Source organism: Montipora capricornis, chromosome 8 (genome assembly GCF_036669925.1).
Source record: "Montipora capricornis isolate CH-2021 chromosome 8, ASM3666992v2, whole genome shotgun sequence".
Taxonomy (NCBI): domain Eukaryota; kingdom Metazoa; phylum Cnidaria; class Anthozoa; order Scleractinia; family Acroporidae; genus Montipora; species Montipora capricornis.
Genome location: NC_090890.1, coordinates 3,737,403 through 3,755,567, shown reverse-complemented (window position 1 = coordinate 3,755,567; position 18,165 = coordinate 3,737,403). Strand labels below are relative to the sequence as shown.

At 39.1% G+C, this 18,165-nt stretch overlaps 2 protein-coding genes across 3 annotated transcripts in view; both read right to left on the bottom strand.

The window, feature by feature from the left end:
- Positions 1-6,452, bottom strand: part of LOC138058988 (uncharacterized) — a 31,610-nt gene extending 25,158 nt beyond the window's left edge. For both annotated transcript variants that reach the window (XM_068904473.1, XM_068904474.1), the window contains exons 1-5: positions 6,389-6,452; positions 6,206-6,304; positions 3,739-3,851; positions 2,504-2,586; positions 187-253 (exon numbers count right to left, since the gene is read on the bottom strand). In XM_068904473.1, the coding sequence (XP_068760574.1) occupies positions 187-253; positions 2,504-2,586; positions 3,739-3,851; positions 6,206-6,304; positions 6,389-6,447 (421 nt within the window). In that variant the 5' untranslated portion in view covers positions 6,448-6,452. The remainder of the gene's footprint in view (positions 1-186; positions 254-2,503; positions 2,587-3,738; positions 3,852-6,205; positions 6,305-6,388) is intronic.
- A 2,978-nt stretch (positions 6,453-9,430) lies between these two features.
- On the bottom strand, positions 9,431-16,432 carry LOC138059888 (calmodulin-like). The gene is made up of 2 exons (XM_068905538.1): positions 15,982-16,432; positions 9,431-9,730 (listed from the first exon to the last, which is right to left on the bottom strand). The coding sequence occupies exons 1-2, from the start codon at positions 16,266-16,268 to the stop codon at positions 9,529-9,531; spliced, it is 489 nt and encodes a 162-aa protein (XP_068761639.1). The 5' UTR covers positions 16,269-16,432; the 3' UTR covers positions 9,431-9,528.
- Positions 16,433-18,165: the final 1,733 nt, after the last annotated feature.

Sequence of the window (18,165 nt, the reverse complement as noted above, 5' to 3'; positions counted from 1 at the left end):
ACAGTACACTTAAGGTCACAGACCATGACACAAAGGTTGCATGACTCCTCAGAATGTGGCTTTTTAGCAGCAACTCCAGTGACATAATCAAAAGACACAACATACAATATTAAACAGCCCCCAATGACGAGTAAAATCTTTTTAAGTCTCGCTCTATACAAAAATCTCCAGTTCTGAAAAACGTACTTGTGACCGGAATAGGCTTTTTAGAAGACACCTTCTTTTGGTTAGCCTTAGCTGCAGCTTCATCAATCTAAAAGCAACAGAAAGCACTGATTTCACGATGGATCATTAATAATAATCACAAGAATAAAGTCACCTCCATACACCCTAATTTGTGTTATTTTCCTCATTTCCCTATGACCAAAACAGCATCTGTGAGAAAATTAATAAAGCGTGATAGTAGAATACTAGAACAACCTACAGTAGGAAAGAATCCTAAACTGGCAGCAAATTTGAAAGTTTTCATCCCAATTAACTATTAATTAAAGACATGTGGTTCCCTCAGATTCCACAGTTTTTTTTACTTGAGAGAGTGAATATAAAAAAATTGAGTCATGGGCTCTTTAAGAACAAAACCAAATTGTTACTTACTAGATAACTCTCAGGTTAAAAACAGGGCAAAGTCTGACATATTTCAATTAAATCTGATATGGATACTGATATTGAAATCGCTTTTACTCTCCAGATTCAGCTTTGGTACCCTCCCTCTAAACATATCTAAAAGGCTGGGGATGGCTTAGGAAGGCTTTAACATTGTTACATGGTTCCCACAGCTCATCTCATAATTATAGTGACTTGATTCTATATAGCATCCAAAAAGCCAAATTGATGGTGTAATGCAAACTAAGCTAAGAGAGCACACAGAACTCAACGTTTTGCTTAGGAAGTACAGCACAGAAGATTACTTTTGTTTATTTCAAACAACAAAAAATTGAAAGCTGTGACTAAAAAAAAAAGGCAGGAAAAAAGTCAAAGAACCAATTGACAGTTATACAAAATACAAAAAAAGTGCAAAAATTGAGCTTTTGATGTTGACATGCTCAAGGCCTAAAAATTGACAAGGAACAATACAGAGGAATACAATGAAACGTATTATATTTTTTCATATAACGGTAGTTTATTTTGTCTGTAATAGATCACAAATAACCTGTTATTATTATTATTACCAGTACATCAAGCTACATTACTGACAGGAACAAGCACAGCGTAAAAATGCACAACACAATTCCGCCTTCCACACTCACAGTGCTCAAACCTTAACTATGAACTCCCTATCAGTGATCAAACTACATGTACCACACCACCCTAAAACTTTACTAAACCCTCTCCCATCATCTAGCCTACACTGAGGGTATCTGTGGATTGTACTGTGAAACCTGAATAATGGTTGCAAAATAATAACTTCTTACTAACCAAGCGCGAGGGCTTTACTGGGGAATATTGGCCCAAGGTCGTGGCAGTACGGACCAAGCGCAGCGAGGTCCGTACAAAAACGACCGAGGGACAATATTCCCCAGTATGGCTCGAGCTAGCTCACTTAGTAAGCAGTTTATTATATAGCTTTTTAATTACCTTTTGCTTTGTTTTTGCAAGCCCGTAATCAGCCCGTGGGCATTACGGGAGAATAATGCCCTACAATTCAGTCACAATTAGCCAATCAGAGCGCGCATTATATCAGCTACGAACACAAGCCATACAGAGATGTAGCTAAGAATAAATTCATCCAGTTGAAGGTTCTATTGAGGCGGTAAGTTCGTGCTCTGAGCATCAAAGGGACCTGGTAACAAGATTGTTTCCAGTGTTGTGCAACACCCGGCACTGTTCAAGGTGGCAAATACAGGGAAAGAGAAGACATGCACAAAAGTACTTAAACAACGCTAAATCACTTCATTTCCAGTATCAATAAATTCTTATGATAATTCTGTGTAGACTAACAGAAATTCAATTTTTTTTTTGTTAACACATCGAATGACTTTTAAACTTTGTAGAGAATAATTTGCGATCTTCTCAGTTGCTTCGATCGACGGCAATAATTCAGCCGGCGATCACCCCTTTCTCAAGCGGCTATTTTCTCTGGCAGCCAGCGCTTAGCGACATCCCTGGCCATATAATAAAGAAACATACCGGTAATCTGGGCCCTTTCTAGTATTTGGAAATGTCATGACCTGACTTAGTGTTACAAAGTATTATTAATGGCTCATTCAATAAAAGAAATTGTGCCACGTGACAACAACAATTATTTGTTGACGATGAATTTAACATCACTGTGACCATGTAGGTGAAACCAATCAATAAATTGGCTTTTTTTCGTCCAGCAGACATGTTGGCCTGAAGCAGAAAAACCAGAGTCCCGAGCCTTAAGACTCAATAGGAAAAAAAAAAATACCGGTATCTTCAGTCCCTCTAGACTCAGCAAGGCCTCCAGCAGAAAAACACAGAGTCTGGTAGAATTTTTTATACTCGTTATTGTGAACTCCTAGATTGTTTATTGTTTGCGTACTTTTGTTTGTATCTCTTTTGCTTTCTGTGCCTTGGCTAACAAACCATCCAGTGCTGCTAAATCTTGTCTCTCAGCTTCTTTGGCTAATCAATAAAATAATAAACAAATAATTCATAAATTACTAGAAAGCAAGCAACTGAATGAAACATCCAGTACATACAGAGCTTGCAATTCTTTAGTTGTCTGGCTAGTGACATTTTTTAAGTTTGTCACATGTTACTCAAAACATTATTCATGTAAATCAACACTTACTAATCAAAATATTATTATCATTATTATTATTATTATTATTATTATTATTATTATTGCAATGTGCAAGGTGGTCATTTGACACCCTTAAATGGCAGAGATTTTAAGTTAAAAAATTAAACCTTTGATTAAAATAATAATTTAGAATCCACTGAGTCCATGTGTTTGTGGAACACACAATAATTATTTATTCTTTGTGTTACGGTACAGACACTGTTTTTACACCTAGTAAGAAAAATGCAATTGCTGTCAATAACACTTTCAAAAAGTGCCTGCTTTGATGCTATGATCACAAGCTAGACCCCATTTTGCTTAAAGTACCTCACCTTCATTACAGAGATTAACACAGACTAACACATATCGTGCATTTTACCTTTCGACACACCCATCCGAAAAATTGGTTTTTGCCCTGAGCGGGACTCGAACCCACGTCTCCCTGATTACTAGTCGGGCATGCTAAGCCACTACACCATCAAGGCCACCACGCTGGCAACGCAGCAGATTAATGGGGCGACTTAGCAGCGTGGGGATCCCTAGGGCCCAACTTTTTCGGATGGGTGTGTCGAAAGGTAAAATGCACGATATGTGTTAGTCTGTGTTAATCTCTGTAATGTAGTCTATGCCTTTCATTGCCTCGAAATCTCTCTTTCACTTTCATGTGTTCTAAGCCCTGTCTGGGGTTATAGAGGCGAGGATATACACTCAAGTGAAGAAAAGTTGGGCCCTAGGGATCCCCACGCTGCTAAGTCGCCCCATTAATCTGCTGCGTTGCCAGCGTGGTGGCCTTAATGGTGTAGTGGCTTAGCATGCCCGACTAGTAATCAGGGAGACGTGGGTTCGAGTCCCGCTCAGGGCAAAAACCAATTTTTCGGATGGGTGTGTCGAAAGGTAAAATGCATGATATGTGTTAGTCTGTGTTAATCTCTGTAATGTAGTCTATGCCTTTCATTGCCTCGAAATCTCTCTTTCACTTTCATGTACCTCACCTTCATTATCAGTTATTTCTGTACCCTGTACAACTGTGCTTTCACTCTGGTGTATCATTGACGACTTTGCTGTGTTTTCTGTAGTTTCCTCGCTCTTGTTAGATTTTAGAGGCCTAAAGGTGTGCACACAACTAATGTTAATAAGAATTTATTTAGACTCCCAAATGTTTTATGAGCCAAACTTACAGCCCATTTCTCGAAATGAAAGTCCCAAAACATTTCTGGTGCCACAATTCCATTTGTACTTTTAAGTATCAAACTTCTTCATCTTTCTGCTTTTTTCTATATTTAGGCAATAGAGGACTTTTGCTGTGTTTACATAGCCTCATCTAAACATGAGGGGAAGTTGGGAGAATTCGAGACAGTTATGCGTAAGTGTCTCAAATTCTCCCAACTCCCTGAGTGTTAACCACAGAAAAAAGTCCTCTATTGGTTTTATAAATATTTCAAAAATAATTCGACAAATAAAGGAAAATGCTAGTTTTTTTTTTTTACTTCTTGATTGAAACAGATTAATTTTTCTCGAAACACGTTCATATTTCCTACCAGCCAATCAAAACACACATCTGAAAATACACAACCAATCAAAAATCGTATGATTGTCACAGCCGTGTTCACATAATGGTACTCTCATCTAAACACAGCTATTGACCAATGAGAGTGAACGTACTACCCTAATTGGTTTTTTTTTTCCTCTCAAAAAAAGGAAATTGACGTTTCATAAATAGCTTTACAGAAACCACAGTCCCTGATGATAATAAAATTTTATTAGAATAAGACTTTGGTACATCACACAGTAAAGTATGCATGAATACAACAGCACAAAGGCAAGTGATGACTAAAAGATCTAACTTCAGTTCTCCTCAGTTGATGCTCGCTAACAAACACACATTTATTGAGAGAACGATCCCAGTGTGAAACACACTACCACCTAACAGTTTTGATTCTTCATCTCATTTTCGGTGTTATTTTCAGTGTTATGACAATGGAAGCTCCACTGTGAGATTAGCTCAATTAAAGATAGAACATACTGTAAACATCTCAGCCATTCCTTGACCACTTAAACTGATTTTAACTTGCTTTAACTTAGGGATTTTACCAATTTGGGTCAACTGAAATTCAAGTTAAGCTTAACAGCATCTGAAGTTTTTATCCCAAAGAGTCATTCAAAAATAATTCAATTCTGAACAAAAATCAGCTCCGACATTTAATAACTGACATTGCAAATAAAACAATCAACAATTGACATGTATTTTAAGTTACCCCTAGTACCCAGCATGGTTATCAACTTTTGTAATAGTAAATGTGTTGCATTTTGTAAATCGAACAGGCTAAAACAACAGGTGTATGACAACATGTGTCTACATGTTCCAGCAGTCGGCAAAGTCCCTTTTGACTTGTGGCTGTTTCTGCTTAGGTGGCCTCATACACCACAAGCCTTTTTGAGACAATTCACTGCCAGTCAGACTACTTTTGCTGGAGAGAACACACTCACAAAGAACAACCACAACACCAGGAATGTCATCCTATACTCTTCTTGAATAATGTGTGGATTCTTTAACGTCCCACAAGGAACTTATGAACATGGACCGCGCACCGGTGGCTCAGTTGGTTGAGCACCGGGCTGTTACGCGAGAGGTCGTGAGTTCAACTCCGGCCGGACCAACACTCAGGGTCTTTAAATAACTGAGGAGAAAGTGCTGCCTTTGTAATTACATCTTTAAATGGTTAGACTCTCTAGTCTTCTCGGATAAGGACGATAAGCCGGAGGTCCCGTCTCACAACCCTTCAATGTTCATAATTCTGTGGGACGTAAAAGAACCCGCACACTTGTCGTAAAGAGTAGGGCATGTAGTTCCCGGTGTTGTAGTCTGTCTTCTGCGGTGTATCATGGTTGGGAGGGAGAGATATTAGCTACACCAAGCTACTCTAAAAATCTGAGGGTAAATAAAGATATATGATATTTGGAAGATATTTGAGATGAGATATTTGTGAGACGGGGCCTACGGTTTACAGTCCCTATCCAAGAAGACTTGAAAGTCTAACCATTTGCGGGTGAAATTACAAAGGCAGCCCATTCTCCTCAGTTATTTTAAGACCCTGAGTGTTAGTACAGTAATACAGCATTAACTGAGATGTTAGGTACAACACTGAAACAAATGGCAAAATCTGTGGCAACTTTGTCTGTTTGGATATGGGTTAACAAACTCATTGAAGGAATCAAACACCTTGAATGGATCCTCAGTTATTTGAAGACCATGAGTCAAACTCACGACTTAGTCTGCAGTCTGCGGTCTGCAAGTCTGCAAGTGTCAGACAACGTATACCGTAAAACAACTAGCAAGTCATGGTAACGTGTCTGTTCCAGAAAACCCCAATCAAATCGAAGCGATCCACAACCTCTGTATCAGTAAAGCATTACTTTATTATCTGCAAAAAAAAAAATAGTCCTCGTAAATAAACTCACCATGGTTTGAGTAAGGGCCTGCATTGCTGAATACAGCAATCAATTTCCCTTCTCCTTAGCAGACACAGCTTGTGAATCTTTGTTATTTCTTCTTCCAGCCTGATAATCAACACAACGGTTATGGGTTAAATTCACTTTAATTAACGAGCTTAGGCAAATTGCCAAGGAAACCACAAAACTTACATTTGTAAAACTTTAGAGATGTCCTCCAGAATCTCCGAATTTGCCGCCGCAGCAGCCATTTTGTTTTAGCAAATTGACCGCTGGTCATATCTCGGGCTCAGTATTTAAGATCTCCTTCCGCTTTTAACGCCTCGCGCTCGTTTGGTTTGCGGGAGTGCGGGAGAGTGGCGCACGCTGGACAGTCAGAAAACACGCTTTCAAAATTTTGTCTGTTGTCAAAGGTTACAAGCCACAAATTGTTTGTAAACAGGCGAGATGATATCTCACAAAGATTCTTCGTTATGTTTCAAGCTGCAACTCCCCACACTCGAAATAAAATCGAGCTTATGTGCTACTACAGGACCGATACTCTGACATTCATGGTCAAGTCAAGTGTCACCCCCTTTGTATCTTGCCGAGGAAATCGCCTCCCTTTTCCAAGAAAGGTTGCTATTCAAGGCTTAGTCACGGGTAAGGATACACAGTTAAACTGTGTAAGCAAGGACACACGCACTGGATCCTGGTGAAGGAACTAATCTGTAATACAAATACTATAAAAATCAAAAAAGGGCACGGCTGACAGAACGGGGAAGAACTATGTTATTAAGAGCCAATATTTCGAAAGTCAATGCCTTTCTTCATTAGCGTTTACAAGCAATGACTATGTACTCCGGGATATTGACTGCAATTTACTTTTCACTACTTTGTACATGGTAGTAAGTCGCGCAATTTTGCGTCTCAGTTATTTGCCACCTCGGAGGTCCGTATAGCGAAAAACTGTGACCGAGGTCTGCGGCCGAGGGCAGCTTTTTCAAGACCGAGGTCACAGTTTTTCGCTATACGGACATACAATACCCTTAGCTAGTGATTTTTTTTCCCTCTCTCACTCTCTTTCTTCCTCTCTGAAATCACTTTTTTAATTGTTAACTCGCACCGCGCTTGATAGCGAATGCGGTAAGCGACTTACAAACTGAACGTTTCGAACAAAAATATTTTTGTTTGAATTATATTAATTTCCACTCCTCTTGTCTAATAAAAATCTGTTTTGAAACACTTACTTCCGTATGTAAACTGATTCGGTGTCAAAAAAAGGAAATTTTAGGTCAATACACAAGCTCACGCTTCCGCCCAGGTTGGCGGGCAAGATAGAAAAATTCCGACAGCTCCCAGAGCCAATCAGATCACAGGATTCGCAGAATTCCCCCCGCTCGCGCACCATTATCAGTTGGAGCAGTTTTCAAATGAGTGTGGAAAGTGAATTACGCTTAGTGATTGGTTTATAAATCTCGCGACAGTTTATCAACCAATGAAAAGGAAAACCAAAACCAATCGCGACTTGCACGCACGATTTTTCCCGCGCTTTGAGCAAGTTACATGGAATTGCTACGAATTTGGATTGGTTCATTGCGGCTGTTTGCACCTGCTGTGATTGGTGGAAGTAATTACTTTGGTATTGGTTTTAGGACACTCAATTGAAAACCGCTCTATAGAGTAATTCCCTAGTGGATGTCGTCACATGCAACGTTAGATTGCCGAAACTAAATCATCTTTAAAAAGCACCGAGTACAGTAGGTATGCGTTTTTTCACTCTGGGCCACATCCAAGTTTTCAAGAACATGCTCTTCAAAGCGAGGGCAAATGCCAAATTTTTGAAATACACGAGTACTGAGACAAGAAAGGGTGTATCAGTATTGGTCGTTTTTAATGGTGTCACGATGGTGTAGTTGTTAGCGAGCTGAACTCCCTCCTAAACGGTTGCTGGTTCGAGGTCTAGTTTGCTAGCTCTTTAACTTGAAGCATACCTCTTCAGCGCCCCACCCACCTCGACTGAGAGCCTTGTTCCTTGAACCTTGAATACTAACTTGAATAGTCTGCTACTTATTCTTTGCCCATCAGAAGGAATCATGGTGGTACATACATATATATCTTTGTCCAAATTCTTTAACAGCTGTTGGTCACGTGTCGAGTAAGAGAAACGTACACACAACAAACAATCAATAATGATCGCTGCATTATAAGCTGAAACACCTTGTCTCTTCCAATTTAATTTTGCAATAAGCCTGCATTTCCACCAAGGTGAAGCACAAAGGAGGTTTTTTTCTTAGCAGGTAAGTTGATTCTTTAATTTGGTGAGGTCATCTACTGAATTATGTAACGAGAGTGCAAGAGAGAGAAGTCATAGATACAAAATTGCTATCACCAGTCTCTGGACACCTCACATGGCAGTGATAGACGGACTTCTACCCTCCCATTCCATGTGGGATAGGGAATTGAATCCCCGAAAACGAGGCTAAAAAAGATAACTTATGATCAGGTGGAAAAGTCACACTATCTGTCAGTTTCAATCACCGTGAAGATTTCCGTATTTGCCCTCTTAACTGTGAAAATGCACTCTCTAATTAAGTACATCTAGTTAAAAGATGTGAAAGGAAATCTTGGCATTCGTTTAACGTGGAGTATATTTCATACTGTACAGTGACTTATCCACAAGATAAAGTTATCCGACCTTTGCCGGAGCAACTGGTAACTGGGGCCAGGTGGCAAAGTGTAAGCTTATCAAGGAAGCCTTTGACAGTAAAAAACAAAAACAAAAACAAAACAAAAACAAACATAAAGGACTAACAATAAAAGCAAGGTGACACACGCTAACACCAACCCGGTGTGGCCAACACATCACGCATACGCACAACCATTTCACCCGGTCAATTAGCAGCCATTGACAGCTGTTTCGGCCTTTTGGGCAACATGGCGAAGCTAACATACCAAGAGGGTGTTTTAAGCACCCCTTTAAGTGGCAGCTCCACATGCCATACATGTGGTAAGCTGGGTTGGGAACAGCAAAACTGTTCTCCCACGGCAAGCGTGTGGGAAGGTGGGTCACAACAAGAGATCGGTGTGTCACGTAAATTAAAAACAACAATAAAAGCAAGGTGACACACGCTAACACCAACAATGCCACCTTCATGCAATTTTTAAAGGAATGCTTCGGTTAGCTTAGTGCAGCTTGCGAGCGAGGCGTTCGAGTATCCGGCGAAGTCTATTAGCAAAAAGGATGAGACGAGAAAAAAGTATCCAGCAATTTTTATTGCGATTAATTAAGAGCTTTAGCGCTAACATACTCAGGCGTGATACCCCAAACATTTGCGCTCGATCTTTATGATTTACAATGATTTCAAGTAGTCTGCTAAAGAGCTTTTAGCCCACGAAACAAACTCTTCATATTCTAGTTTTCCATCTTTGTTCTTATCAAACATGGCAATCAGTTCTTCTGCTTCTTCGTTGGTTAACCTTTCTCCAAAAGTTGTGACCACATAGCGAAGTTCTTCCGTGGAAATGTAACCGTTGCCGTCGCGGTCAAAAACCCTACGAAGAAATGGCGGCCATTTATCAGTTGGTTTCAAGTGTTAGGCGTGGATATGGATTAATGTTAAACTGTACCTAAAAATATGACAGGAACTTAGGACACAAAAAACTTGAAATGTCAGTTTTGACTTGTCCAGAACACTAGAAAGTGATGGGGAGAGTCGGGTGTGTAGGAGTCTTGTAGGGTGGGTGTTTGGTTAGGGAAAAGAAAAAAAATCATTCAACGAACAAAGGACAGAAATTATTCATTCAGAAGGAATAATTATGTTCATCTTTTTTTAAATATTACCTACACGGAGATATGAGATCACAGTGTAAAGCCCCCGCTATCATATGCCAAAAACGGTGTTTAGTCCCAAGCTTGAACTGACACTCGCATTTTTAATGAAAAGAGTGTGCTGGTGTAAATAACTTCAAAGCATTCATGTGGAAGTCCACGATATCCAAAGGCAAACAGCCAAAAGAGTAATATTTATGACTTAGGGTATCGAATGATTTCAAGGAGAATTCAAGGACATATTTGTATTTGTAAAATACTGTTATGCTTTACTAGGAATGCGTGTTGTTGATCACATTTTGATGGCCAGAAGGCGTTCCCAGTTTCAGAAAAATCACTCTTTTACGCTGAAGTAACTCTGAGGATATTAAGTGAAACAATTATGTACTATCTCAATGCTACAGATTGATGTTGATATGAATATATGTTAGCTTGATTAGCTTGTGAAGATAGTTTTCACTGACGCAAAAAATCATGCGTACAAAAATACAGAAAAGATTTTTCGCGCACTTTACATTATTTACGCATGTGCGAAATGGTGGTTGTCGTGAAGGCTTGGAAAAAGTTTAAACTCATTGGTAGAAAAAAATACCACGTTTATTTCAGTGGATGATTCGATGGCTCAGCGGTTAATACAGGAAGGAAGTAACCTCGGACGTCCAATGGTGCGTGGGTTCGAGTCCTTGGAGCGACATGGGGCGTTGATGATAATATAAGGACAGTAAGGAAAAAGAGAAAGAAAGGGAGAAACGGTAAGTGAAAGAAGAACGGAAGGCAAGGGAAAGGAGGGAGAGGGCGGTGTTTTTTAATTTTCTTTTTTATCCCCCCTAAAAATCCAGGCCCCATTTTTATATCCCCCAAAAAGGGGAAAACCCTTTTTTAGACAGTTCACAATAATCTAGGTTCGGAAAAAATCAACCTAGGTTGAAATTAAAATTAATCTGTATTTTCATTCAAAATGTAACATATACTAATATTGCTGATATTGCAGGAGAGCCTCAAGAACTGGGCCTACTTCCAGCTTGTAACTCGATCGGCAGATACCACATATGAAGTTGTGTCGGCACGAACAACAAAGTACTGTGAATTAAGCCATCTAATGACGATTTCTAAGTGTGGCCCAGCGGTTTGGGCACTTTTCCAGAGATGTGGGCCCGGCTGTTCGAAAGCCGGGTAACTTAATACAGGATTAGCGCGGTAAACTTTGGTTCAATCTTCAAACTTAAGTTTTTGGTGAAAGTTTCTTTTGCTTACTTTTGTTTTTCAAGATTGGCTTCCTCTAATGTTAAGCTTTGCCGAATAACAGAGTTTAACAGCATTTGGGAGTAGAGAAATTAAATCCTTGGTTAATTTTAATCTGGGATTGGCTTTAATCGGTTTTTGAACAACCGGACCCTGGAGATCCCGGGTTCAGACCACTCAGTGACTCGTTCCATTTGTTCCTTGTATCAGTCCCTGGTTCAACTTCTCGGCCGCACTTGTAAATCGCCTCTGGTTCAGTTGCCTCGGGCCAGTAAGGGTTCTTAACAGTTGCTGTTGTTCTCTAGTAACGTTGATTGTGTTTCACTGGCCCTGAAAATCCCCTCTGGGCTGTATGGGGAGTAGACTTAACTGATTAGAGTGTAATGTGAAGTTCTCAGTTTCTACCCTATAAGAACCATGTGAGCGTTAGTCCTACTGATGGAAATGGGCCCACCCTGGTCAGAGTTTTTCTCTGTCCCAGTGTGGGCCCATTTCCATTAGAAGGGCTAACGCTCACATGGTTCATATGGGGTAGATAGTTAGCACTTCACATTACACTCTAATCAGTTAAGTCTGTTCAAGTATAAGTGCTACCCGGCCAACGTTTGCAAAAACGTAATCCTTCCACGTACTTGTATGGGGAGTAGTCAGTTTTGTATGAGTGTAAAGAGATCCCGAAAGAGTTTGATTAAGAAAATAACACAAACAGCAGTGATAAACATTGAATTCAAAGGCATTTTTATAAAACTTGACGTTTCGTATGCTAGTTAACACACATTTTCAAAAGTGACCGTTACGATTTTTGAAAACTATATTTTTATCGTAAACATTAGGGGTCTGGAACCTAGACTGAGAAGAATGATCTGCAGCAGTAATAGCTAAAACAGCAATAACTTCTCACTACTAATATTGACATTAAGGGAAGGCTTTAGCTCTTGAATGAACAAAGTCTCTTTAATTTTGCAGTAAAAATCAGTTTTTCCGGACGCTAAAATGTCAAAGTGATCCCATTTAATGTCGTGGCCAGTGGTTTTCACATGATGAGCAATAGCTGATGAATGGTCACTTTTAGCTAGGGCCTTAAAATGTTCCGTTTTTCTGTCATGGAGTCTTCGTTTTGTTTTGCCAATGTAGAATTCTACACAGTTCCAGCACACAGCTTTATAGACGACCTTGGACCTCTGAGATCGGTTCAAGCGATCTTTGTATGGAAAAAAGGATTTGATGCGGCGTGTGTTCTGGAATCATGATGATCTTGAGATTGACGAAAGAGTAGAAATTGTATACGCAGGATTTCAGACGTTTCATGACTTGGTTACTGTGAAGACCTAAGTAGGGCAACACGATTAAGATATCTTTTTTGAAGACTGTAGCTTGAACAGGGTTATTTGATTTGTTTTTATTTTTGTTCAATACATCGTTAATGTTGAACATGATAACGCTTTGAGGGTAACCATTTTGCAACTGGAGCTTTCTCAGATCTTTAATAGCGGCCTGTAATAAAGATGGCGAGGGGCAAATTCGGAAGCATCGATAGGTGAGAGTGCGGATGAGGTTGATTTTGTACTTGCGAGGTGTGAATGAATCCCACTTGGTGTAAGGCCTGTGAATGTGTTCTTCCGGTAGACAGATGTAGAGAAAGTGTTGTCAGGGGAGCGTTTTAGAAGGATGTCTAAAAATGGAATCTTATTGTCTTCTTCGAATTCAAGAGTAAACTTAATGCTATCGTGTCGACTATTTAGAAAACTTAAAAACTCATTAGCATTGTCTTTGTTGTCAAACATGGTAAAGGTGTCATCTACATATCTGAACCAAAGCGAAGGTCAGAATCTGCTGTTCATCAACCATTTTTCTTCAAAGTGGCACATGAAAATGTATATATATATTTATTAAAAACTTAACTACGGATATCACATTTCCAGCATTTTCATTGGCTCGCCGGACACAGGTTATCAGCTCATATATATGCACTACCAAGTATGGCCAATGAACACAGCAGCAAATACACAGTTTTGCGGCTCCGAGAAAAAATGGCCAAATAAATTCAACATAAAAGAGTTGTGATGTTGGGGTTTTTAATAAAGCAATTATTCTACTCGGGCTTGCTGGAAGAGTCAGTTAAGTAGATGCACGTTGTCTCCTCAGTTAGTATTTAAAGTTGCATATAAACAGGAGAGAAAGACAAAACTTCTCGAAGGTCCAGGAAATTTAATAAAAACGTTTCGGCCCTTCGGCCTTCGTCAGTTAAAAAAATTTTTATAAGAAGAAAGACAACTTCACAGCGTAGCCACGAAAACACCTAACGAAGCGCCACGAAAGCACCTAACGAAAACACCTAACGAAGCGCGGCTATGCAATTGCAGAAACAAGCAATCATGCCCCTTAGACGGCAAATGTCTATCATCGTCTATAGTCTATAGAGCCGAAGTGACAAGCGATATCAACACCAAGATCTACTACGGAGCGTCAGAGGGAGAATTTAAAACCCGATACAACAATCACACTAAATCCTTCAGGCATAAAAAGTACTGCAGTGAGACGGAGTTATCGAGGCATATCTGGAGTCTAAAGGACAATAACATCAATTACACGCTACGCTGGGCAATAGAGTCTTTCGCCTCACCATACAAATGTGGATCAAAGAGATGCGACCTGTGCCTTACAGAAAAGTTGTACATAATAAAAGCAGATACGCGCCACCTACTGAACAAAAGAAACGAGTTAATTTCTAAATGCAGACACAAGAACAAATACCTTTTGTCGAACTTAAAATAGCACGCTCCCCTAGAGTATTAGAATGGTCTTTAAATGAGTAGGAATGCAAATGTAAGGTCTGTAGCCTGATGATTGCTTGAAGTCGCTACGCTGTGAAGTTGTCTTTCTTCTAAACGTTATATTCGCTCTACTTCACGTATCGAGCACTCTGCAGCTAACTGGAACCCCCTACTTGCGCTATATATATATATATATATATTTTTTTTTTTTTTTTTTTTTTTTTTTTCAAAAATTGTAACGGTCACTTTTGAAAATGTGTGTTGACTAGCATACGAAACGTCAAGTTTTATAAAAAATGCGTTGGAATACAATGTTTACCACCGCTGTTTGTGTTATTTTCTTAATCAAGCTACGATGGCCTAAGAACAAGAGTTTATACGAAAGAGTTTCTTACCAAAACGAAACGAAGATTCTTGCCAAAAGTTATTCGAAACAGACCTTAAATTATCTGGAAACATAGTCATCATTTCTGGCTTTTAAACTCTAGCCTCTTCAAAACATTTAGTTCGTTTCGTTATTATACGCTGGGATTGTCATAGTCTGCGAGGGCGCGTGCGAGGGAGGGGAGGCGAGGGTCCTTCAAAGCGCGTCTCCTTCCTCGCTCGCGTGACTGTCTTTTACTTTGAAACAGTCCGGCTTTAGGCATTTCCTCAAATTTTAAGGCCCTAAAGAAGCACATGTACATGGAAACGGTTTCACATAGATATTGAAAAATTGCATTCATTCTTCGGTAATGAAAGCTGACTTAGTAATAATAGGAAATCGGCGATGTAAATTAGAACCAGTGCATGCTTAATATTGCAGAATATCTCGGAGTCGAAGAAAGGAAACTTCCTCAATGACTCGACACTAGTAACAAAACCTTTTAAACCACGACGTACATGATCGGTAGTTTTAGGTTAAATGTCTTCCAAACATAAAAAGATCCTTTGGTGTTGTTGAAAATGGTCATCGTAAAATTGGTTAAAGCAGCTGAACCGGATGCCTTTTATGCAAAATAAAATTATTGGAATGATTTGTCTTTTATGATAATTTTGTTTTCACCACCAAGATCGTTTTCCTTCAAGGGTTTAGTTTGGATCGCTGCTCGGTTTTGTTCTAAACGCTCGTTATAAAACTTTAGTGTCAAGTGTTTCATCAGTTTGGTGCCGCCGGCCGGGTGAAAATGAATAACTTTGAAGAAGCGCGAATAGGAAAAACAATTACAGTCACTGGCGAATTATGCGATATCCCTTTTCATTGTAATTAAACTTTTTGATAGAAATTGCCACAAAAGGTGCTGTGTAAAATGCAAAACTTCCACTGATAGCCTTTTATCCGCCTCTCTTTGAGCTTTATGGCCATTCTTGTCTTCCCGTTTACCATTCGATTCATGTTTTTCTTTATTTTCGTTTCCGAATGTTCTTTTTAGATTGTATGTAACTTCGTTGAGGTTAATTCATGAAAAGCTGCAGATAAAAACGACTACTAACTGAAACATTTCATCGCAGGCAGTGTTTTATTCCCAAATTTAAAAGGAACAATAGAAAGCACGGTCCATTACGTTTATGCGTGTGGCTGTAATTAAAGGGACATTTGATAAGTATCTCACTACCGTAGAGGACACAAGCCAGCATTTTATTCACAATTGAAACGCGACCTGCTGCATTCGCTCAAAAGCAAAACGAAGCGCAGACTTATAAAAAAGGGAATCTGGGCATTTTCATAAAAAAGGTCCTCAACCTATAATGCATTCTGTCTTTAAGTCCCAACAAATAAGCAGCAAAACATCGTCAATAATAAATGACTTTTGAATATTCGGAAGTTGTTAAATTTTAATCAAAATCAATAACGCCAGCTTTCGTAATTCGCTAAGAGAAATACTAAAGTAAAATCCTATCCGTGCTGGCATGATTCTGTTACAAGACAGGAAGCGGAAAAATCGAGAATAAATAAAAGCTGTTCGGTTGTTTCTTACCTGAAGGCTTGCCTTAAAGTTTGTTCCATGTCGTCTTTACTGCAGCCTTCAAAATGTTTGGCCATAGAAATGAACTCTTGAAAATCAATCACCCCATCTCCGTTCTTGTCAAATTTTCTCAACGTTTCCTCGATTTCTCTGTTGCTTGGATTGAAACCAATGGCCCGAATCAAGCTTCCAAATTCGTGCTCATCGATTTCATCGTTGCTGTTTTTGTCAAAAATGTCGAACGCGGTCCGCATGATACGGAACTCTTCATTTGTCAGTTGCGATATTTCAACGGTCATCTTGAACTAGTTCAACTCGAAACGAGACTGAGAGGGCGATATCCCACCAGAATACTCGATTCGAGTCTGTCAGGCGTTTACTAGTATTTCACGTCGTTCTTTTCAGTTGCACACGATTAAACGCCTCTGTGTTATTAATGAAAGTAAAACAACAGCAACCCCGCGAACGAACTATAAACTGACGTCAAAGTCCATATAATTATTGCGAATGCCGCTAGCCATGGACTCCTTATGCATGACGACGGAAAGTCCCCATTAAAAAAAGTTGTTTCCATGGCAACGTTAATTCTGTTACGACGTACAGAAAAAAAGGGCAACACTGTATTCAAAACTATAAGACGTTCTGATTTCTGTCATGACGTAGCGAGAAGATTATTTGCGTGTTTTATTCGAAATAAGGTGCGCAATAGCTTTATGATTAAGTTATCAAAGAAGTTGTCATTCATATCTTCTCTGTAAGGGACATTTTGGACGCTTCCTTTTTAATTTTTCAAACAGGACGCTAGAAAACAATGGCCCATATAAGTACGGCGATACACCTCAGAGCGATTGATTGACAAAATGGTTGAATTGGTTTCATGGTTCCTGTGTACACAAAAGGGTTCAATATTCGTTAAACATGACAGATTTTGGAACACCTGATATATTTTGTTTCCACAAAAAAAATCGCTTATGTAGAATATGAGTAATGAATATGAGAATGAACTAGATGAACACAAAGAAAATATTTATCGTCCTAAGGTTTTGAGAGTAATACTCGCAATACAATTTAGCGAATTCATTTCACTATTTTAGAATTAAATTAAACCGTGCATACGGAACCCGCGCCCGCAGTGCGCGCGCAGTCAAAACTGTGCTATACTGTCAATCCTGGAAACGGTGTACTCCTGTGCGCTGTGCGTTGTTGTCGATCTACTCTGTCGAAAGTATCGAAAGTACGCCATCAAAGTCTTTTTTTGCAAAGTTAACATAAAAACATTACCAACGCAGTTTTGATGTCTTCTCACACTTTAGTCGAAAATACTAGAATGAATTCGTCTCAAATTAGTTAGAAAAAGCACAAATAACAGCCAAAGCACAACAGCTGACATTCGAATCGCCGCTCGCTGGCAACCCAGTTTTGGCGCGCCAAAGTTTGTTGACAAAAACGTTATGTACTGTACTTGTTCATATACTGTACTCTGTTTGTTACAGTACTGTACGCGTAAAATGTTCTTCATTTTATATCTGCTTCAGCAGAATATTGTGCAAAAAATAACAGAATCTAAATGACAATGTACATACTCTTGCATTTTTGTTCAGTATTTTAAAATACATGTAACTACGATGAATGACACTAATGAATGTTTCTTTCTTCCTATTGTTTATTCGAAAAATACCAACGTTTGTCAGTTCACGTTAATGATTGACCATTTCGATTTAACGATTGTATGAAGGTGCAATTGATTGTGCTTCTCTATGCAAATTGCATTATTGTATGTCTCTAATACGCCATTGATTGTCATACTATGCAATTGATTTTCTAATGGCGTTAATGATTAACCATTGCGCGAGATTGAAAGTATATTTGTTACCTGTGATTGTCCAAAGGTGCCATTGTTTATCCGTTTATGCTATTGAATGTTAATATACATATGCAAATAGCGTTATTGAAAGTTCATGGAAGTTCATGGAAGCGCTAACGAACCTATATTTGCTGTATAGTTTCAACTGTTGACGTAAATGAATGTATATTTTGCTTAAATGAACAACAAAAGGTGTAAAATTCAGTCTAAAACAAAAGACATCATCTCGAGGCTCTGGGGAATAAATATAAGGATTTGTCTGAGTTTATTCCCCAGAGCCTCGAGAATATGCCTTGTTTTTGGATTGAATTTTAATATATCGAAATTGGTCT

Excerpts from the sequence above, each read along its gene's own strand:
- LOC138059888 (XM_068905538.1), bottom strand. The coding sequence starts at position 16,268 with ATGACCGTTGAAATATCGCAACTGACAAATGAAGAGTTCCGTATCATG. Across the intron at positions 9,731-15,981 it reads ACTTTAAGGCAAGCCTTCAG|GGTTTTTGACCGCGACGGCA; the intron begins GTAAGAAACAAC and ends ATTTCTTCGTAG.